The sequence below is a fragment of the Pezoporus occidentalis genome, unplaced genomic scaffold (assembly GCF_034315485.1).
Source record: "Pezoporus occidentalis ecotype Australia unplaced genomic scaffold, CSIRO_AGI_Poc_V1 ctg210, whole genome shotgun sequence".
Lineage (NCBI taxonomy): Eukaryota > Metazoa > Chordata > Aves > Psittaciformes > Psittacidae > Pezoporus > Pezoporus occidentalis.
In genome coordinates, this window is record NW_026913965.1 from 854,751 (window position 1) to 878,490 (window position 23,740).

The 23,740-nt window shown below is 35.5% G+C and overlaps 1 protein-coding gene across 3 annotated transcripts in view; it reads left to right on the forward strand.

The window, feature by feature from the left end:
* The window catches only part of PLCE1 (phospholipase C epsilon 1), a 150,434-nt gene that overhangs the window by 47,568 nt on the left and 79,126 nt on the right, over positions 1-23,740 (forward strand). For all 3 annotated transcript variants that reach the window (XM_062619465.1, XM_062619466.1, XM_062619467.1), the window contains one exon: positions 21,398-21,686. In XM_062619465.1, the coding sequence (XP_062475449.1) occupies positions 21,398-21,686 (289 nt within the window). The remainder of the gene's footprint in view (positions 1-21,397; positions 21,687-23,740) is intronic.

Below are 23,740 nucleotides of genomic sequence, written 5' to 3' on the forward strand. Positions count from 1 at the left end.
TATCCATTTTACATTCTACTAAATGAATAAGATTGTGGGCAAGCCTGTTGCTTGTCCATACCCTTGTACAGACAATTCAATTGTTTTCAATTGGCCATTGAAAACAATTTTCTTACCAGCAGATGGAATCAGATGTAAATCTTAACAATTAAACACAGTGTGTAGCTGTGTTTTCTGATCTGACCAGAACAAATAGTGAGTAGCTCCAGTTTTGAAGTTCAGAAATAATAGCAGCTTTCTAAAAACAAGTTAGCTCAGAAGAATAGAAATGGGGTTGATAGAAAGTTAGCCTTTATATAACAGTGGAATGGCTTGGACACTGGTTGCCTACATGCATTTTTGGAGAGTACTTGTGGATGGGTTAAAAAAGTTCAATGATTATTGAAGTTTACTACTGTCAGAAGGTAAGACTTTCTCCTGGATGCCATCTTATAGTCATGTCCTGGTATTTTTGCATGTCTTGAATTAAAGAATATCTTTGTGTTTGTTAATATCTAAGAGTAAGTGAGCCATGCACCAGTTTATCTTTACCCAGCTCATTGAAAGGGTTATGTAATTCCTTGGAAATTTCAGGCAATGTACAAAGGTTTGTCTAGCCTTATAATTGTGGCGGTTGAAGGAGAGTTGTTCAGTGAAGAGTTAAATACTGGAAGTTAGTAGTTACAGGTTTACCTGCAGACTCTTTCTCTGTATAGTTCTTATTTTGGAGATGTTATTTATATACTTACTTTCTTCACTTCTTCTGCATTTGTGACACAATAGTAGTATTATGTACTGATTTGGGGGTATAGTTTTCTTTCCTCATTTTGGAAAGTAAGAGGGAAAATTCATGGACTCATGACCAGTAAAACTTTTCAATGAACTTTAGAAATTAGGAAATATACAGGAAAGAAAATGTTCAGGTACTTAGTGATGGACATTTCTGGCAATGTTTTAACAAACTTTCCACTTGTTTTCTGTCAGGTATAAAAGTGGAAAGCTAGGCTTCAGTCTGTTTTTCTGAATTCCTCTGAAATGGTCTCCTGAATTTTTGTCTTCCTTCCTTCTTACCAGTAATTTTATGAGCTGGAGAGTTCCCATTTATATTTTTGGAGGAAATAATTTTTTATGGGGATATTTTTCTCCTTTCACCAAGAAGAAGCTTTCCAGGGATGGTTTGGATCAAATCATACAGAATATTTGTGACGAAAAGCATAAGTTTCTGGAGCTTGAAACAGCTCTCACTTTCTCAGTGAAAGGACTAGAGTACTTAATGTATTGCAAATGCGTGTCTTGGTACAAAGCTTCCAAAATGTCTATGAAGCTAAAGCCCTTTGGGACAAACCTATATAGGCAAACTTACTGAAAGTCATGTGGGAGAAGTTGTAGCACGAGAGTTCTGCATCTGGGTTTTTCTGCTTTGAGGCAGATCTGGCAAGCAGACCAAAGAGGATATGTGGGATGTTGTCTTCATTTTCCTCCCCTTTTTCTCCTTCCTGCCTCCTCCCCTAGGCTGTATACTGTAATAGAGTTCCTTGCAGAGATGTGCTCCCTCCAGTTCCATTGATACAGAGAAGCAGAAAGCCAACGAGATATGTATTTAATGATTTGTAGGAAATACAGTTTACTTCCATGCTATAGCATAAATTTTCATCTCTTTGCAATGTCAAAGAAGGTCATTGAAATTAAAGCTATTTTGGAATTGACAGGCTCTTACTTAAGAGGTCATATAGTCAGTCTTCTACAGAGATGGTTTGTTGCTTTGTTTGCTTTGGAAGGAAAACAAAGGTGAGTCATAGGGCAACTTCACCTTTCTGTCATGAAAATCCTGCATCTGGTTAGAATGTCCTCTTCTGCTAAAGCAGGTTGTACCATTTATCCCCCGTGTGCTGGCACAATAAACTCTAAACTGTCATCCCTCAGGCATTTTGCAGTGGTTTGTTTACCTAAAATTCCTTGACATTACTGGGAAAACACAGCTTTTCTTTCTTGAACTGGAAGAACAACAACGAAAAAGCTGTTGATGTGGGTTGGAGGGAACAATAGTGTTCATCTGTTGGATTCCACATATGAGTGGAGTCTCTTGTAAATGTTCTCATGCTATCAGGTCCATATGTTGTGGCACTGAAAAATCCATGAAAACCTGTATTTGACAGGAAAAGCATTTGGTTTTCTTGCTTACCCTGTGCTAAGACAGAGAGAGTAAGGATGTCTTACCGATGCCTTACTCCTGACTGGCTTAGGCATGTCAACACTTGTTGCGTGTCCTACATGTGATATTGGGAGTGCCTAATGAGATCTCAGGAACAGCTCAGGCCTGGGATCTTGGATGTAGACGGCTAGCCTGCTTCTCCCAGTCTCTTTTGTGTGGGGAGGCACTTTAGGGTGCTGAGAATTTTGTTAGCTCAATAAACCTGTTTGTGTAGAAAAGAATATGTTCAGGACTATGGGGATGTGATGATCTTAAATTCAAAGGTTAGAGAGCATTACCAAACTGTACATGGAATTTAGATAGGGTTTTGTACTTCTGCACAAACCCTAAGTCCCCAAAGAGGAAAGAGAATTTCATTGTTTATCTGCCAGAAGTGCACTTAAATTGTGTTTGAACAAATCAGTTAGATTCTTGTTTTGTTGGGACTGCCAAGAACAGATTGGCTGTCTTGAAGTATTTCTTTGCATAGTGGATCATGCTGCACATTAAAGAAGCTTGAGAGAGTAAAGCAGTTTCTGTACTAGATGGTACCAGGGTTCACACTATTTGGATAATAACATGGTCATAGGCACTTAAAGTGAAGATTTTATTATGGACTCCAGGAGTCGGGAATTTTCAGTTCAAATTATATCTTTTTTTTAGGCGCCTTGTTCTCAATTCTCAAACACTTTTGTAGTGATTGCAAAGTAATAGCTAAGAAAAAATGTGAACTTTAGCAGTGTATACTATATAGGTAAAACTAGAGATTCTAGAGCTGCTTACCTAAATGTATTGCATACTTTTAAGTCATTATTTTTTACTGTAGTCATGTTTCTTATCAGTTACCTTTTTTTCAAAACCATTTTACTAAAAATCATTAATGTATCCTTTAAAATGTGCATAGACTTAAAAGTATCAGTACATTATGAACTAAATGCCCACAGATATTTGCAAACAAACTTCAAATTTACCTTGGAAAAATTCTCTTGTAGTTAAGAAAAGCAATTAAAAATACTCACCTGAACTTTATTAGATTCCCTGCTTTGCTTAATTCAAAGTGATTGTTGTTCCCCTACTTTCCAGTGGAACAGAAGCTCCCACTGGGACTGGAGTGATTATAGCAAAGATGGACATCTTTTCATTAATCTACCACGTAAAAGTGGGGCTACCCATTGTGAAGACAGATTATGGTTTCAAAGAAATGAAGGAACAGTTTTGTCACATAAGACAGGTAGCAGGTGGAACATCTGTAGATGTTTCTGTCTGTTTCCAGTAAAACATTTGGCAGGCCAGCTAAGGAAGAATAGCTGTTTTTTGTAAAGTTTAGTTGCAAGGCATGTCTAATGATAGGGGTTTCCCTGAGGAGCTAATCTGTGCTGCAAACCTCAGCGTGGTTGGAAGAGTATTCAACATGTTTTCTGTGGGAGAGGTATCTTTAAATATTTATATGATATTTCTCTATCAAAGAGTCTCAGTTTTGACAGATGCTCTTCAGAGTTAATCAGTAGCTAGAGAACATAAAGCAGTGTCTATGTACTTACTTAGGTTGTCATTCTACATAGAAATGCAGTCATCGGGCATAAAGTAGGCAAGGAAGAGACTAGAGCTATCCCTCTCACTGATTACCAATGCTGACTCTCCTTCCAGCATGCTTTTTCTGTTGCTCTTTTGCTCAAGTATCATTGATTGATCCCTATTTAAAAACTGAATGAAATTGGTGTATGTGGAAGAGGTGTTTACCCTGTCTTTTCATGCTTGGGTATTCTGTGTAAAGACTTCTGTCAGTACTGATACCATAAAAGGGGATTGTTTTCCAGACACAAATCCTTGGCAGAAAGAACAAAATTTTAGAATATCCTATAGTTATGCCTTTTCAAGAAAAAGTACACTTTCCCTGACAGTAACAGATAAGAAATTTCTTCTGGCTTCCATCACTTGAGGAAATCAACCACAAATTGCTATTAGGGAATTTTGGGTACCAAAGCAGGTACCCAAATGTCAAGGCAATACCAGAAGATCAGTGATTAGAGATAGACAATTTTTTTTTTTTCTAATGAACACTTCTCCACAGGTAATTCTATGCTATTTCACTATTTTTGTAAAACTAAAGATCCTGTAGAAAAATAGATGCAATGTATTCCAGAAAGTCTTATTCAAGAAAAACATGCATGTGAAATTGTCTTTGCTTCAGTTCTAGAAAACTGTGTTGTAATGCCACAGCCTACAGTACTTAAAATGGTCATAATGTACTGATCTTTGGAGCCTTTAATGACAAAGTTTTATACAGTTTTGTAAACTTTTTATAGAACTCAGCTTTTTCCTGCTATTTTTACATTACTTGCTAGATGATGTTATATTTAATAACGATCATCCTGATAAGTACTGTTAGTGCAATAATATTTAAACATTTGTGCATTTTTTTTTTTCCCAGAGTCATTGTATGTGTTTTCTTTAGACAGAAGAAGTAATGAACAGTGGTCTCTGCTATGTACCCTTTTACTGTATTTGTTGCAGCCTGTTAGTTATTGTAAGAGGACATTGAAGGAAGCTATTGGGTTTTACTGATTGTTGGATGTCTTTCATGTTGTTTACTTTGCTGATGCTCTAGCATGCAACTGTACTATATATTTTCGTGGTTTTTCTTCTGTGTTGGTTTTTCTTCTGTGTTAGTTTTTCCATAACTTTTAATGGAAGGTATTTTAGAGACAGTAAGGGATGAGTCATGTTATTTATAATATATTTTCAGAAGATATGCAGCTATTCCATTTATTTCACAGTTTCTGCTACTCGGTGGCTTTCCATGACTTAGTATTCTCAGCTGTCATTGCTTTTCAATCAGTGTTTGTCCACAGATTTCAAGAGCAGTATTTGAGGGTAAACTAAATAGTAACAAGGCTCACTTCTCAGATAAAGTTACCCAGGTTACAACATACGGATTTATTCAAGTTAATTTGAAGTGTGACCTACTTTAAGGGTTCTTCCTGAGGAATGAAAGGCCATGCACTCACGATATAGCCAGTGTGCTGTAGTTCTTCCATGTGGGCTCACTCATCTGTACTTTCATTAAAAAAAAAAAAAAGCATTTGTAAGGCTCCTTATTTCAGTTTTTGCACTAAGAAAAAATCTATTTCATCCACTTTGTGTTCCTCTGTGACCCTCTTAAAGTAGCATACAGCCGCACTTGAAATTTTTAGGTCTGCAAAAATAGCTTGTGAAACAGTCCTTTCCTGTCTAAATTGTGCCCCCTTGTGAAGAAATACGGTGGGTCAATAGAAAGGACATCTGCAGAGTTAAGAGTAGAGCAGTGTGCAGCAAACCTCAGCAGTATGCTTGGGAATGTTTTCAAGAGAACAGACATTAGAAATAATTTTCTTGTGTTTATATAATTTGGCTCAAAGTTTTATTTACCAATTAATCTATATATTTTCTGCAATAATATAATTGCATTAGTAACTTAGAGATGATAGATCTAACGTGGGAAGAATTATTTTATTTTTACTTACAATGAGTTTACATCATGCTGGTGACATCATTTTCTGTATTTATAAGTACATTTTAGAAATTACTTAATGGCTAACATTGTAAATTTTTTTTTCTATAAATTCATACAATACCAGGAGTCTAAGGCATTCCTTTCAGATAAATTTAGCATTGCATAATTTCATTTGCACTAATGTAAACACAATCTCCAGTATATCAGCAAAATTAAATATTAAATATTAAATATGTCAGATTTTGTTATCTGTGTGTCTGTGGTTAAACTAAAATGCTTACGGCGTTTTTACAGAGAAGAGATTTCCACTGACTGTTGGAAAAGTAGACTTGTAAGAGCTGCAGAGGTGAGGCAGCACTATGTGAAATGCAGTGACGGGATTAAGATTTGGCAATGAACTTCTTTTCTCTCCAGGCTCTTCGGCAGTCTCTGTAGACGAGAACAGACTGTCATCCTGTATTGCTGAAAGCTAGCTTGCAGTTTCTGCTTGTGTTTGCTTGTTCACATTTTATACAGTTCTATTTTTCTTCCCAGTTGATGTCACACGGATATGGATATGGTGAAACACAAGGGGAAAAGGTATGGTTCATGTAATATAAAATACAAAAATGTTTTCTTACTGCAGGAATAACAGGAAAATTTTACTTCTTCAGAAAGAAGAATGTAGAGTTGCAGAAAAATATATTCTTTATATTAAACAGGATATTTCTTACTGGAACATGGTCTTTTTCAGCCAGTACTTGCCCTGCAGATGTAGACAATTAGCAATTTCTAAAAGTCTGGGTTTTGTTTCCTTTTTTATTTAAATTAGGCATATTGCATGTGAATGTTTACTAGCTTATTGTGTTTAACTGATTGTAAAGCCACTTACAGAATTTTAGTACTTAAAGTTATAAAACTTGGTTGAACTTCTGTCTAGTTATTTGCTTAGTTTTAGGTTCTAACTCTATAAATAAAGTAATAGAAGTACAAGCTTTTCTTTTTCTTACTTTGTTGTTTTGATAACAGACACAATTAATGAAGTCATCATTAAAACCCCCAATGAATACCTCACTGTTACTGTAAATTGATGAAGAAATATTGCATGTACAGCAGGAATTTATAGAAAACACTTGATATTTTTTAGTGAATTATGGTGAAATAAACTGGTTATGTAAGATTTGGGTTTTTTGAATATTCGGTAAGAATATAAATGAAAGAAAATTCTGTACCTATCACTTCACCCAGTGTAATTAAGAGAAAAATGTTTGGTAGAAATACAATCAGGATGACATTTGATTATTATGTCTGCTTTTCTAAAGAATAAAAATCCTGTTTTGTCTTACTCTCACATTGTAGGCATGTGAAACTAAAATTACAGGCAACTTACTTCATACTAGTGATGATAGTGAAAGAATTGTTTCCTTTTCTCAAACATATGTTGTACTTTTAAGTAGTTGAAAAAACTTGAAAACTGTATAATGTTCAATTCCTATACTAGTCTTCCAGTAAAGTACTATGTTTCAGGAATTTAAACTATGAACAGTGCTTTTGACTTGGCCCAAGCAATTTATTGTGTAGGCTGGTTAATGAGGAAGCCAAGTACCTACTTGTAAAAACAACTTAATAATATTCTTTTTTGTACATAAGCTCTAATGGTTAGTAAGAGCAAGTTGTGATGGTTATCTTTAATGAACACAAACTCTATCACTGTGACAACTTGCCTTATTTTCACTTGTATAGCGTGAGGAGTTTTACCTTTCTGATGCTTTTGTAGTTTAGTATTGTAGCTTTACTATGTTAAAAGCAAATAGGCTGGAAGCATTATGGCAAAGCTTTGAGGGCTTCAGTAAAAGGCCCACATATCTGATTTTTCCTTTGTGTGAAGTGATAAAAGGTAACTGAAGGTTGATACAGTGTGAATAGTGTTAAAAGTCATGTATACTGTGATAATGTATGTCAGCATTAGGCCGTGGAACTTGCATAGGAAGATAAAATTCCTCTTTTGAAGTGTATACAGAGTGATAAAAAAGGTGATAGTGGGATATACAGATATAACATTATTAACTGACCATATTGCTAAGTAGCATGTATGTGAATATGGGCCTTTGCTGATGTATTAGTAAGTCCAGCAGAGTAATGCTCCATGAAGAAAGTAAATACACAGGTAGCCAGTCAGGAGGTTGGGTTCTGTTTGTTTGGGTTTTTTTTTTATCCTATGGTAATTATTTAAAATGAGAGAGTAACCATTTTTGCTTGGAAGTTAACTGAAATATGCACTACAAATTTTCCTCCCTTGAGTACATGAATACTTTTTTATGTACATGAAAACTTGGTGCAGTTAATTCAAAACACATCTGGGCTCAGGTCTCCCAATTCTATTGAAGGGCACTATTTTTCACTAAGATTAAGTTTTGAAAAAGTTAAAAAAAAATCCAAAATTGGGCATGTGTAATTATAAATAAATGAGTTAATTTTTTTTTTAAACTGGTGTGATGGAGAAAAGAGAAGCTTGTAATAGGGATCTGAGTTTTATCCTTCATTTTGAGAGGTTAAGCATATATGTAGGTCACTTAGGCATATAATAGTGTTATATAATTGCAATGTATAAAAATGATTGCACTGAAAAGAGTGGCTATGACTTTTGGTAAGGAAGCTGTTGTATATACAGAGTTTAGTTGAAGCTAACGCTAAAGCAAAATAAATCTCATGGATGACTAAACTGTAGTCCCTGTGTCTAAAAAACAATCCCCAGAGAACAAGAAAGTTAATTTGAAATATTTTTGTTCTTCTGGTCTTGAGCCAGAGGCCTTAAATTCTGAAAATCAAGCCTCAAGTGACATTCCACTCCAGTGGGAAAGGAAAGGAGAACGTATATTTTGGTCCTGCAGAATCATATTTACTTCATTAACAATTAAAACATGTAATTTAAATACTGAACTACTGCTCTCTCATTCCCATTCTCTTGTTCAGTCACTCTTTCTCAATGACTTTCATTCTCTCCCTCTTAAAATGATCATATTTACTTTAAAAAACATCTTCCAACTGCGATGTCAGAATAGGAACTTTTGGAAATTGCAGAACATTAGATTATCTATCTTGTGCATTTCAGGCAAGTAGAACTGAACTGGAAAAAAAATTAATGAGTCATTGTCCCATGTTCAGATCTTGGAATTGGCTTCCAAAGCTCCATTTAGAGAAAGCAAAATAAACTTGTAAATTTTAATGTAAATGAATACCATCATTTCATCTTTTTAGCAGATTCTGATGAAACCTAATAACTTCTCCAGTAACAATTAACTTTGGTAAGTATAGTTTTATGCTAGTATACAGTTGTCTTAATGTAAGTATGGCCATCAGTGTGTATTAGGTATCTACCATCGAAGTTATGCCATAAAATAAAAACAAGATGTAAAAATTGAATGTACTGTGTTCTGAGGGACAGTTATTTATTTTAAGGCAGCATCTGAACACACTAGCTGGAAACAAGGAAAAGAAGAAATGATTTCTTTAGGTCATTGCATTGTGTATTACCTGTTCACACTGCCTCTACCTTAAACTTTCCTAAACTTTTGATACTTCCTATTGATATATATTCATTGTGGGCAGTGGTGAATAAAGTCTCACTTTTTATCAGCAAATTAAGGTTAAATATAATTTAAAAATTAAGTTCAGGGTATCAATATTCTGTTGTTACTTTGGGCAGGGAATGGTGCTTTCCCTATCTCTAGGTAACTAATAAAAAACTCCTCAAAGTGGAAAATGCCTCTTTATAGAACAGTTATATTGTTTCATGAAATCATGTTTTGTAGCCTGACCTAAAAGTCTATTAAACAATTCAGCCATGAAAACTCTGAGAATTTCCTGGCCCCTAAGTACTATCCAGAATAATCTTATAATTATTCATGTGACCCTGTGAACTCAACAGCTGAAGTACAAGCAAACAAACAAGGCATGGATTCAGTGTCTACAAAATTAGAAAATGAGAAATAGGTTTCCTGTGCTAAGGAAAATGCTCCAAGTTGCTCTTTTATTAGCTGTATGCATGGGTAGGATGCATAAATTTTACAACTGGAGTAACAGTCCTACTGATCTTTTGCAACATTATCAATTACAATAGTTTTTAAATGAAAAAAATTAGAGATACAGCAAGCTTCTGTGGCAGTTTATGTATATGTAATTCTGAGTGTAGATCTAAGCTGTAGACTGTTTCTGATAGATTTGGAAAGATCTGCCTTTCAACATAAATCCACAGTGTACAGTACAATAAAATCCCAGTATCAGTCAGTCTGATACAAATTATAATAGTGATTATATAAATACAAAGTTTTATTACATGTACTTTGTCTTTTAGCTTTGTCACTTTTACTCTGAGCTTGAGACCTTTGTAAGCAATTTGAAGCAGGTCCTTTAGTCACAGAGATGCAACATCATACCACATAAAAATTAAATGAGCCAGTGCTGTGAACTTTAACTGCTATCATTAAATATCTTTTGAATTTTAATATCAAAGACACAGGAATGAAATAGACTGTATGCTTTTTGAATCAGTTATGTAAGTATATGTCTTAAAGTAATGTTTCATAAGAACAGGTAAAACCAGAGTTTTGCAAAAGCAGTTACACCTGACTTCGTCAAATATGTAAGATTGTAGAAAGAGGATGATAAGCAAAATATTTAAGGGCTGGTAAGACACAGTCTTTGACAGCCATAATTTTGGGGTTTTCTGTTTCATGCTTTGTTTTTAACATGGTCCTGTTACTTCATACATACTGTGAGTTGCCCTTCAAGCTGTCAATTCTGTAGTTCAGAAAAATGTAACTAAGCTCATCTTTCAAAGTTGTTTAAAAAATCAGTTACCGTGCGTGGAGATGCAGTTCCTGTTAAATGTGTGAGCTTTGCGGAAGCCTTTCCTCAAATGGAAATGTTACAGTTGTTATAAGGTACAAAATCATACCGATTTCTGCCTGCATGTGATGTGTGTGTGGGGTTGCTTGTTTTTTTCTTAAAGAAAATCTAGACTCCCTATTGCTCCATAATGGTTGAAATAATGGTTGAAATAAATAGACATGGGAAGGGAGCTGTTGGGTTCCTCAGCACTGAATGCTCGGCATTCACCTGGTTTGAAGGCACCTCTCATTCTGTAAGTGTTTCAGAAATTAGAAAGATTAACATGATGCCTGTTTGAATATTAAAATTATACATTTACATCTACCTTTGAAGACAATAAGCCTTTAAGGCTGTATTATATAGAGTTTTCAGTAGCTTCTGTTATATTTCATCTAGGAAGCTTAGAGATCCATTGTTATAGTAGCATCCCATTACAGTTTGATGTTCCAGAGATGTACGACTAAAGGTGGAATCTACAATGAAAATGTGCACCTCTCTTGATTTGGAATTATTTGGTTGTGGCATACTTAATATTCTAACATGAAGCGGTTTGACTGTGAGTTATTTCAGTGTGCTTTCTGACATGGAATTACTTTTTATTTTAGATTATTACTTAGCTACAGTAAAACTTCTGTTCTCTATTGAAAAGTCAAACTGCTAGTCTTTTTCTTGTTTTAAATGCTTTTTATAATACACCTGACAAGTTTTATATGATTGGAATATCTTTGATTTTTTTATTAGTAAGAGGTTTAAAATGTCATTATTAAAATATATTAAAAATATATGATTTTAGAATGAAAAATGTTTTTTATGTTTAAAACTTCGTAGACAGTTTTGAAAGCTGTTAAGTAATTCCAGTCCACGTGATAAGGTGTTCAACAATCAAGCTTTCATCTTCTTACTAAATGAAGTTGTGCATTTGCTTAGTAGTAATGTTTAGAATAGGTGGTTACCTTTAGAATAAAGTTGAAATAATGCAGATATTTGACTAGAGTGTATTTAATTTATTTAGTAATTAAACCAGCAAATTTTTTGATAAAATTTGGAGAAAGTAAATAAGCACTCATTTAGAAAATAAAAAACATGCCAGCTGCACAAATAGTTGACGAAAGTAGAACAGTTATCAGAAATTTAGCTCAGCATATACCAAGTTGAAAAATACTATAAAATTATAATATAAACTGAAGAAATTAGCAAGAGAATTTTGTAATCAAATAATAACTATTAAGAAAGATTTTTTTTTTGTTACATATACTTTGGTGCCAACAGAAATATAAATAGCTGATCAGAAAGAGGTATTTTTGGCCTTTTCTGTGTAAGATAATGGAAGTCTCACTTTCAAGAGCTCCTGTGTTGTGTTTGGTGTCATCCTTTCACTTTCTCCTTAATGAAATTGAAATCTCAAGTACTTATGAGCAAGCTTTCAAATGACAGTTAATTGATGTCTTTTGTCAGCTTCTATTTTATATCTTAAATTGATTCTTCTTAGTACTTATTTGGATCTAAAGCATATTACTTGTTATGAGAACAAACACTATTTCTTCTTTACCGGATTGATGATTCTTTAAGAGTAGGACTTTCTGGGGGCGGGAATGCTGTGGTAATCTGTGCCCCATGTATATCAGATTGTTTTTTCTGTCTTCCAAATTTGTGAAGTCCATCTTTCCTTTGGTAATGGCTTTTAAAATAATTAGTACTGTTACCTTACTAAAAAGGAAAATTAGTAAGTAGTAGCAACCAGGCTTTACCAAAAGTGAAAATGATGACTCATAAGATTTTTGGGCCTGCTATTACAATTTCTGGTCATAAGTAAAACCAGCTCTCAAATATATTTATTTTCTTAAAACTGTATAATTATTTTCTTCTTATCGCAAATGAAACAATTTTCCTACTAAACATATTGATCATATACTAGAACTGAATGGAGATGGCTGATATTATTTCTGAAGAATGATGAGTTATGTTTAAGGATTGCCTCTGCAAGATGGTTTGATCCTCATTAAATTCAGTTTCTGCTCCTTGAAATGATCTCATCCTTAACAGGATGTGATTCATAAGAAATATTGGCTGGTGAGGTAATACACATTCTGTAATTGCAATTGAAGCTGTAGAGAGCTCACAGAACACCAGTTAATGAATATAAATATTTGGGCACATCTGTGCTTGTTCACTCTTATGGCAACCTTCCAGATGCTGTCGATACTGCTGCCTGTGTTACCAGGGTGAACTTGTCTCTTTTCCTGTGTCCTCTATTCTTCTGTGCCATGTTGCCCAGTTGCAACTTACTGTGAAGAATTTGATACACAGCAAAAATTGCTGTTGCATAAGTGAGCATTATTGCTATGAGGCATGGTACTCTGTTGTGCTCTGTGCTGGCACTGGAGGACTCTCTTCTTCCTAATCATTGAAGAGAGAGCAAAAGTTTGAAAAGCCTTTAAGAACAGGCACTGCAATGAGGATACTGACAAGACAACTGCTTGCTGCAGTGTTTTATCTAAATTGTTAGAACCTGAAGCTCATTTACAGAAAAGCAAAGGAAAACATCTGGGCCTCCCACAGTGACTGTAGCACTAGACCTTATTAGAAAAGCCTTGAGTGAGAGAGTTTGTTTTGAGTATGCCGGAACAACCATTGACTCCTATGATGACGAGGTGCCTGAAGACCATATTCCTTTCCTGTGATGTGTTCTTTCCTTCGAATGTGTAAGGTGACTGGGCAGAATCTGCTGCATGCTCTGTCATGCCATACATGTCCTGCCCTGGGGAGGTCACCTAACTTTTGACTCAGTAGATTTATTCCAGGGCAGTGAGGGCATACCTATGGTGTTTGCTTTTACTCACTGCTTGCAATTGCAAATTATGCAAGCAGATAGTTTTTAAAAATCACAATCTTGTTTGATGCATTGGAAAAATACACACAATGCAAGAAAAAAAGCCCCAAAACCAACCAACAAAACCATCTTACTTCATTTTTCTGTATTTCCTTTCTCTCCTTTTTTACCTACTTCTGCTGACTGCATTCAAAGCATCCTCAATGCAGTGATACTTAAGATCTTTCTACCTCAGCTATCTACTCAGAACATCCTCCCCTTTGTCTTTCCTGATGCTTCCGTGCTGGTGGGCTGCTGCAGTAAACAAACATTTCCACTTCTTGCATTCTCAAAGTAGCTCCTGGTTTTGTTTTTGTAGTGTCAAACACCACCTCTGAACCACACCAACCTGAATATGCCTGAACTACCCTATAGTAAATAGTGCATTTGTCACTGGGCAAAATTGTAGTGGTAATAGTTACTGTGTGTATGTATTTTGAGCAAGGTCTTCTCCCTATCTGTGCCCCCTTAAAAGCAACAGTAATCCCAGTATGCTATGAGGTACAGTTCGAATTGTTCCATGGCACTGTATTCTCCTATTTTCTAGGCATTTTTTCAAATACAAAACAGCATTTCAGCAGTCTAAGGATATTTTAAGGAATTTTTCCATTACGAAAAGTAGTATTTCAGCATTCAAGATATTCTGTTTATGCACCATGTGAAAATACATAGAACAAGATATGAGCATATTAATTTCTAGAGGGTGCTGTTAACTCCTGATGTTCTGAACAGTCTTTGCACAATTACATGCATTTCACTGCAAGTATGTATTTATAGATGCAGCTTTCTTGCTGATGAGTTGCTCCTGCAGCTCTGAGATTACCTGCATACAGATCACCTATTTGTCATCCTGACATGCTGTTGTGAATGGTGACTGTCTCACACTGTGCCAAACCAGTCCTTTACTGCTATTTCTTAAACACAAATGAAGACCTGCACGACATGGCTGTTCCAGGAGAAGTTCCTTTGGGTGATGACAGTTCTTTTTTTTCCTGTTGGTAAAGCTGCAGGCAAGCTAGATGGCAAGTGCCGTTGGTGAAACTGAAATGAGTTCTGCTTTGCAGAACAATCGGCTTGCAGAGCCAGCCTAAGGGTGACATTCAAATACATCTCCAAAAGCTGCTGAGTGTGAAGAAGGCCATCATGATATGTGACCTTTTATTTTATTTCTTTTCTTTTTAATCTGGGATGGTTGTTAATACTTTAAGAATGTTGCTTGTTAGCCAAAAAAAGATGGATCATGAGATGCTGGAAGAGGATTCGTGGGAATTTTTGGAGTTTGACCCCAGCTTGTAAAACTGCAGTTCCTTCCAGATAGCTCTTTCCACATTTGCCACTGTGCAACCAGGGGGAAACTGTGCAGTGGAGTGTCGCAGGAAGACAGAAATCGGAGAAGCTTGAGACAGGTGGTGAATCTCATGCAGATTTGAGTGGCAGTACGATTTGCTAAAACTTGTGGGTGACCATTTGTCATCATCTGCTTCATCTCGAATAGTGAGTAGGAATGGAATTTAGTTGACCACAGATTTTATCCCTTGCCCCACTTGCCTTGTAAAATACCAGAACTTAGTAAGACACTTGGACAAAAATTTGATCAGTTGTTCTGGTGTGTGCTTATTTGGTCACAGGCTGCAGAGGACCACCAAGCATAAATGTCTATCTTTTCTACTCCAAATACTGGAAAAGACTTACAAAAAATTTCTCAAAAGGGTTTTTGAAGGCCTCACCTGTTTGTTTGCTGACGTGAACAAGATCTGTCAGTGAACAGAGCTGAGAAACAGCCTTGACACAACAGACCTTTCTGCTGTTCACAGTACCATCTCTGTCAGTCATAATATACTTCAGCTTTGAGCAACCTGCGTAACTGAGATACAGAGATTTGGCATGTCTTCTTGAGAGCTTAAGTACATGAGAGAAAGAAAGACAGGTATATAAACTATTCTAGACTTAACAGAAAATGCATTCAGTGTTGAATGTATTTCAGTTCTCATCATTGACATGTAATCAAAAATTGTTACAACAGATTCCAGTTTTAGAAAATCCAGGAGTTAAACATTTCCTTCTTCCTGAAAATTAGAAAAGTATGCATACGAAACTTGTAGCACCCTCTTCATTTTCTTCAAGGAAGGTCTTGTAGAGGTGGTCAGTCTTTGATCTTTTTTTGTGCAGAACATTTGCAATGATGCACATTTGAACCCAATGGTCAGCTCCAGTCTCTAATGCTGTTTTCTTAATTTTTTAAAAATTGACTTTTATAGCTGGAACCCTTGGAATCCATGCTTAGTGCATAATAACATGAAGCTTCTGTCCTGAAACAGAATAACTGTTCTGTAAATAAAACACAGTGAATTCATAAATTTGTTTTAAAAACCTGAAGCATTTGTATGTATTTGCAATTTTGCCAAAGGTTTGGCTTTCTGCAGGGGAAGTTTGAGTCATAATGAAGTTGCATGCAGATGCTTGTTAACTTGCTCTTCTATATTAAAGATTTGTTTCTTTTAGGCATGTCTTTAGTCTACATTTTATTGCAATTTAGTAAAATATTTTTCAAAATTTTTACTTGGTGTCTCCACCAGTAGCAATAGAAAATAAAACATTTTTGCTGTAGCTTTTGAAGTTTTCTTTTAATAAAAGTTTTTTTTTCCCCCTTAACATTGCGAACATCCATCTATGCAGAATCTGATTGCTTCCTGTCGTCTTAACCAAATTTTGTAAAGAATTTCTCTTCAGAGATGCCTGAGCCTTATGAGAGCACAGAGAGGAAGTTGATGAAGGAAGCACTGTAACTAGATTCTCTAGTGCTGTAAGCAATAAGCATGCCCAATCAAGTAAGCCTTCTCAGAAATGGGATCTCTGCAAACACAGTGCTGAGAAATGGGCAGTTTAGGTCAGAAAGCTTGCAGTGCTTTTCCGGAGTTGAACTTTCTAGCCTTGTCCCAGGTGTCTTTGTACCTGTAATGTTTATTCAGACTATATAGTTGTAAGTGAAAAGTGGAGAATTGACTGTACAAAATAGTGGGATTCATTTCTATTTTTGTGCAGCGATAATTGCTTTTGAAAATATGAGACAGATTAAATGCAATCTCTGTAATTATTCTGTATTGGTTTAGAAATCTAAGAGTTTGTATGACCTGACTTTAAATCCCAGAACAGTGGCAAACCTTTATTCGTAGATTGTTCTGTCTGATTTTCAGCATTTCTGCAAATCCCAATTGACAGTTGTTTGTTCCAATGTATTTGAAAATCAGGCTATAGGTATTTGAATTAAACCGTTGTGAAGTAAATACATGTGAAAGTGATTGGAATGATCCTTGGTCATGACTTCCAAGCGATTACTATTAGCTTCATTTGGTCAATATTAGTGAGGGGTTTCTTCTGAAAAACCTGCAGTAAATGAAAGAGAACCATCAGAATTTGCTCATTTTAATGATTTTTTTTTCTTGGAACAGAGCATATTTGGAAAGAGCAGTGTTTCCTGTGATGTTAATAATTGTGTTCAGGCTCATATATTCTGTAAAATCTTTGTGTTTTCAAAGTAGATATTTAAGTGATCTGCAAGTCATACTGTCCTGAGACTTATTACTTGTTAATATACCATTCTGGCTTGCAGGCATTTAAAATTACTTTAAAAACATGCAAGAAATGAAGGCTTTGTATTGCAGGAATGCTGCACATGAGCTGGTGGCCGCCCTTTCTAATAGCTCTGTAGCTAAACACACAGACTCCTTCCTCCCCCATTTCTGTGTTTCATTTTGATTATTCAGGTTATATTAATTGAGGTTGGACAGATGCCAATCAGAAACAATGCAGCGAATTATTAAAGCCCCATTAGAGTCTATTTTCTGTTGTTTCGGTAGCATGGTAGCACTAAGCATAATTTTTTGTGACTGTTCTTTAAAATGAACTTTCTGGGTACACATATTCTTTATATAAAGTTAGAGAAATTAAGCCTCCTTCCTAATTATAGGAATTTTCAGTCTCTTCTTAATTCCAGTTTCTGGGTTTCATATGCGCCAAACAGCTGCTAGTTGTTTGGCAAAATGGTAACTTGCCCCCAGGTTTTAAGCTAAATACGTGAGACAGAAAACATGAAGAGAGAAACAAATAAAAGATCACAGTAAATAGGAAGAGATATGTGTAAGTTTAAGTAAGACATTAGAACAATTATTTTAGCGAACTGCAATACCCAGTATTTCCAGTACAGCAGAACCTGTGAACTCCAGCTTCATTTTGGGGGAATATCTATCTTAAACTGTAGGGCTAAGAATGGCTGTAGTGTTTACGTTTCTGCCACTTTTACATAGGTAACCTAGAGTAATGCCTGTGGAGAAAAGGACATAATACGGTTTGTAATTGTAGTGATGATTAAAGAGAAGAAAAGATTATGAGAGAAAAATGTGGAATAGTTTCAGAGCCAGCATAAGTTGCTTGTTCTTGTAGTTCTTGTAGTTATTTTTAGAGAATGTCTTAATAAAATATGTTTGTTGTCACTGTAAGAAAGTTTTATTGCCTGAAGGTTATCAATAAACTAACTTGCAGAAACCCATTTTAAGTTACTAGAAGCAAAATCGAGGTTTTTTTTAAAGTAGAGTTTTGATGATTTATTGCATAAGTTACTAAGACCTGAAAAATATGTTTTGTTTCCATTTATTTTCCAAATATGGACTTTGTTGTAAAACTACCAGGATGGAATTCTGCCTAAATTCGATCTTTATTGTAATGCTAATTTTCATTGTTTTTCTTCTTTAGTATTCTGGAAAATTTTGTATTGCTAGTAAATTATTTTCTTTTTACTTACCATTAAAATCTCTTAAACAATGGAAGAGAATAAAAAAGCAGCAGTATACTTTCATTGGAATACCAGTATATTAGTATATTGAGTTACATGTTTCAGCTCATTGCTTATTTTAAAAGCAAAAAACAAAGAAAAAAGTGTCAGAATGTATGCTTGTTTAAAGTAAATCTTGAGGTTTCATAACTGCATGTAAATTTTACCATATGTATATTTAGTACTCATTACAGTGATAAATATGAGAGTTCAACCCAAACTCCTTCTACTACGTGTCAGTACTTTGCAGTACTTAGAAATCTGAAATATGTCTAATATTGCCACACTTTCAGATCCAGCTACTGTCCTCAGTTTCTTGTGAGTTACAGCTCAACATGTAGTATGTGAGACAGCACAGCATCAGATTGCACATGACTTTGAATCTTTAGTTTGAAATGGAAGGCAAGAGTGAATCAGGAGCGATATGCTCTTGTGAGTCATTGTTTCTCAACAGGTAACTGTCAGTTTAGTGCTGCATTTAACTCTTTTTGGTTCATACTAGTTTTTAATTGCAGTAACCATTCCTTCGGAGTGATGTAGATCAATGTAACTACATCTGCCAGAATGAACTGTAAGCCCTGGCTTGGAATCAACTTTTTTTTTGGCTACCAGGCAAGTTTAAGTTTCCCCAGTTCTCTAGTGCAATCTCACTGAAAGGTGATTTTCCCTATCAGTTACCTGAGGGATATGTTCCTTTTCTTATTGCTTAAATTCTCTTTAGTGGCTAAGTATATGCATTGTAAGTCTGCATTTTTTCCTAAACTCATTTGTGTGCAGCAGCAGTAACAAATTCAGAGCTTTAACACATCAAAACAAACAGTATTTGAAAATGGTATGTGAAGCACAGAGTCTTTGGAGACAGCTAGTGCCCCGAAGTCTACTTTATACAAAAGAGATTAACACCATTATTCTATGTACAATCTCTCCAGCAAAACACTGTCGCCTATTTCTGTCAACAAATGGTTTCTTTGCTTTGGCAGCTGAAAGAAACGCTGGTTGTGCAGGCAACAGAACATGCCTTTATAAATTACAGAACCAAATTTTAAAAATATTTTGGAAGGTAACTGCAGTTTTGAGAAGTTAAATTATTTTCATTAACTAAATATTTTTTTCTACAAGCCAAGAAGACTAATCATGTCTGCCACGTGTGACACACTCATAATCCTTGGGTAAGGCAGGTTCACTATTTTACAATACACCTTTTGGAAAGGTGCGCATCCCACTGTTCCTTGCAGACACTCACCTGATTAAAAGGTCTGCGCATATCCTACCCAGATAACACACTTTCTAAGAGTGCATTTTCTTTCCGAATAAAGGTGGAGATGAGCAGGCTTCTTAATGAGAGTTTAAGAGACCATGAAACTGTTGTATACCAAAGGAAAGAACATAAAGATGCTCAGTAAAGGCTTGCTATTTCTAGAAGCCAAAAAAAAAATAATCTGGAAAATTTGCAGGGAGTGGGGAAAAAGAATAGATACTACAGCATTTCACAGCATAATGAATCACAGAAGCCATATTTCTAATGGAAGTGAATTCTAAAAGTCATAGGCGAGATGTGAATTATTTTATGTTAATAAATGTATCAGCGTTATTTTTCAAACCACTGAATTACATTATTAGTTAATAAATTATTATATTTTTAAAAAGATTTGACTGCTTTCCCCGGTAAAAAGTTAACACAAAAATAAAAAGCTAAGAAATACACTCTTTAGTGAATATTGGATAGTATTTAATTTTCTTATTTATGGCAAAAAAAATAAAAATTGCCAAATTATGAATTTAGTAGCTGAATCAAAGCTTCAGCTATTCTCAGTTTCTTTATCTGGGTGAAAGAGTTACATCACTGTTCACAGCTTCTGTTTGTAGCAGGTCAGATACCTTGTCAGATACCTTGTGGGAGCAGGGCGTTTGAACTGCCCTCACGTACAGGGCAGGTGGAAGGCAGGGCAGAAGTGGAAGTGTGTGCAGATCACTGTCAGGAGCCACTTCCCTCAAAGGTTACATGGCTGGGCATGTATGTGTCCTGTGTAGGCTGCCCGTGCCTCTGACATTTGGCGTGCACAGGCTGTGTAAACAGTTTCTTATCATTTGACTTGGTGCATGAGCGCTCGCATCATAGGAATGGATGCAATATCTGCAGTTGGTGGATAGCTGTATTTTATTTATGGGTGGGGAAGGATGGCATCAAGGAACAAGCCATTAATCACAAAAAACAGTCATTATGCCATCAGCTTATTTCTTGTGCGCATCTAAGGATTGATGAGGAGCAGCCCCATGAAAATTGTCTCAGCACCTGTCCTGGTCACAGTTATAATGATCTTTCCCTATGTTAATTTTTATTTTGGTAGTTTACACTTTGTAATTACAAAGCACATTGACACAAATTAATGTTAATTAGTAATTCAGCATACAAGAATGCCAAGAATCAAGTCTGTCCTTGAATATTAATGAAAAGATTTCTTTCAGATTCTTGCTTTGATCGTTAAACTCTTTTAAGTAAGCAAACATTACTTAGTTGCTAAGCCACAGAGTGAAGTTCATTAGTGTGTTAGCACAAATATCGGAAAAAGAGTACTAAACCAATATTAGATAGAGGACCTGTGCGTAGGCTGGAAGTAATGTAATGAGCATGACACCAGAACATTTTGAACGATTGCTCGCAGAGATTAAAACAATTTCTGTTTGCAAAAACACGCCCCACTCAGCAAGAAAAAGTGCAAACCCCGAGGAAATCTGTTTTTCTGCTACTGATGTCTGTAGGACTTTACTGAAAGTACAGTAGATTTAATAGTCTTATGAATAACTTTGTGTGTGTTACTTATTTAGATGTTGGCCAGATGTATTGATGTGGCTTTTTTTTTTTTTTCTCTTCGTCTAATGTTGGTGCTTAAAACTGGTTTTCATTAGAATTCTCTTAGCCATAGATTGAAATCCAGAATGCCATCTTATTTAAATAGCCTGTTTGGGAAACTAACTCAAAATCCTCACAAAACAGTTTTGGATTAATAGATATTTCAGGTTTAATGCATAAATGTGGTGGTTAACACAGACCCTTTTTGCAAAGGCTGCCGAAATTGCATGAAGTCACACTTGTCTGGAAGTTTTTGATGTTCAGTTTATTATCTTCAGCATATGAACTAACATCTCATGCTTTTGCATTCTTCACAGATCTTCAGTACAGTGAGAGAAGAAGAGGGAGCAGAAGACATTTTGGAATATTTTCCTCATCTTCTGAGAAAACTGCCAACTCTTGATACAGGCTGTCTATGCAACGGTGATGGCTTTTGCGTAAAACCATGTGTAACAGGTGCTTACTGTCAGTACCGTGCCACTTTACAGAGGACTGCTCTCTCTAACTATATAACTGGTGCTTTACTAGAAGCAACTACATCACTAGGAGCAAGAAGTGGTCTTTTAAATCTCTTCGGAGGGTCGACTGGAAGAACAATGCTTAAAGGTAATGAAGACTTAATTTTTTAAACCCTGCCCACTTCAAGTATAGGATGTATTGCAAAATATAAAATACTACATAATATTTTGTAGTTTATATACTTCTATCTGAAGTCAACAGATGAAAAAGATTTTGATGTTTTCAAATATTTTCATTTGTCATCATTATGTCATAATGATTAGCTATGTTACTTTAATAAATGCATCGAAACCTGAAAAATTCTTATTACAAAGCAGACACCTTTTCAGACTTTTTTTCTTTTTCTCTTTAGAAACATTCCTTTCTGCATCCAAAGTTAATGCCTAAGCCATTGCTATTAGGTTGTTCCTTTGTATAATATTTTACTTTTGCAAAGCACTCCTGCTCATGGGCTGACTTGGTTCAGGACTTGAGAAGGGCATATAAACTCTACTTGGTTGTTATTGTTATCATTATACGGCTAACTGTCAGCATAGCAGTGTGTGATAAGTATGTACCATTCATTACTGATTTATTGTTGATCTTTTACCAGATCTACCATTTTTCTAGTACTGGTTCATTTCAAATGATATGGGTATTATGTTGAAAATGCCTATTGGAGGATAGATGTTATATACTAACTTTCCATGCTGATCATCATCACATGTAACAAGAATGCCATTATGTGATTTAGTTTAGTCAGTTTTGGAAGTTAAATGGGACAAAAGCATTCTTGGTACAAATTCACTGCATTAAACCAGGGTTTTGTAGAAAATAGTAACTGCTTGTTAAATTCTGTTTTAGTGAAAATGCCTAGAGTATTTCCTAAGGTACTCGAGCATTTGGGGATTTATCATCATTTGATATACTGTAACAAGAGGATGTAGTATCTCAGTTGTACAATTGTAGAATTGAAGCATGTGAATATTATGGTTTGCCCAAAATTTTGCAGGAATATGACAAAATCAGTACAGAATTCTCATTGAAAATTTAACTAGTGCAGCTACTGACCTCCTGTTTTTACAGACAAATAATGGTGTAGTTTGTGCTTGGATCAGGTTGTCTTATTTTTATCCCTGAAAGTAGCTCTTTTCAGTTTTAATTCGTCTCTCTTTAGGTGTATCAAATGGCAGAGAGAGGCACTAAAATCTTATGAGAACACATACAGATGGCAAACTGTAGCATCTGAGTGAATTTCAGTAGTACATTGAGTAACGTCACTAAGCTTCACATATGCTCGTCATCTGTAAGAGACAAAGATATGTACAGTACAGTGTCCTATTTTGGTAGGATTTTTCCTTTTTATTTTGTTTGGGTTTTAATTGTTCTGGGGAGATGAGTGCTTTAGAAAAGTAAACGTATATGTTCCTGCAACAGCTCTGGAAAGCAAGGTTAAAAGAACTGAGTTGTGTATTTGGTGGTGCAGTGTGATGGACCTTCTTCTTACAGAGTGAGAGAAGGGAGCACAGGATTTTGATGCTCCAGGCTTGATTGAGCAAGGATGCTCTGTCAACTGAGTACAAATGTCAGCTTCCCATGGGGCATGTTCCTGCAGTGCCTGAAAAGCCCAGCTGGTGACTGTCACTGTAGAGCTGCAGGCTCTTGAGTTCTGAAACTGGAACTAGCAGCAGTAATTACTAGCTCAGGCTCACTGACATGTTAATATAGCTGTCTCTTTTTATGGAGCCTGGGCTAGTGACTACACATGCATGTTCTGTGTACTAGCACACTTGGCACTAGTTTGTTCCACTTCAGTTGTTGGATTCTGAGCTCAAGAATGTGAGATCTTAAAGAAATGACGAAGGTCTTGAACATGATTTGCAATTCCATAGTCAACCTGTGTAGATACTAGAGATTTGATTTAGTGTAGTGGTCTAGATATGATTTACTCTAGTGGTCTCTGTTGAGGAAGCTTTAGGTTATTGAAGTTTTCTGGATGTAGAAGGTTATTTTCAGATATAACTCTTCTTTTTGCCTTACAAAAATAAAGAAATCTAGTTTGTGCACCTTGGTTGATCACTAGCACACCAGTATGAAGGAGAACGAGGGTTTTTTTTCTGGTAAGAAAATCACAAGCCATTTAGAAATGCATAACTGAGACC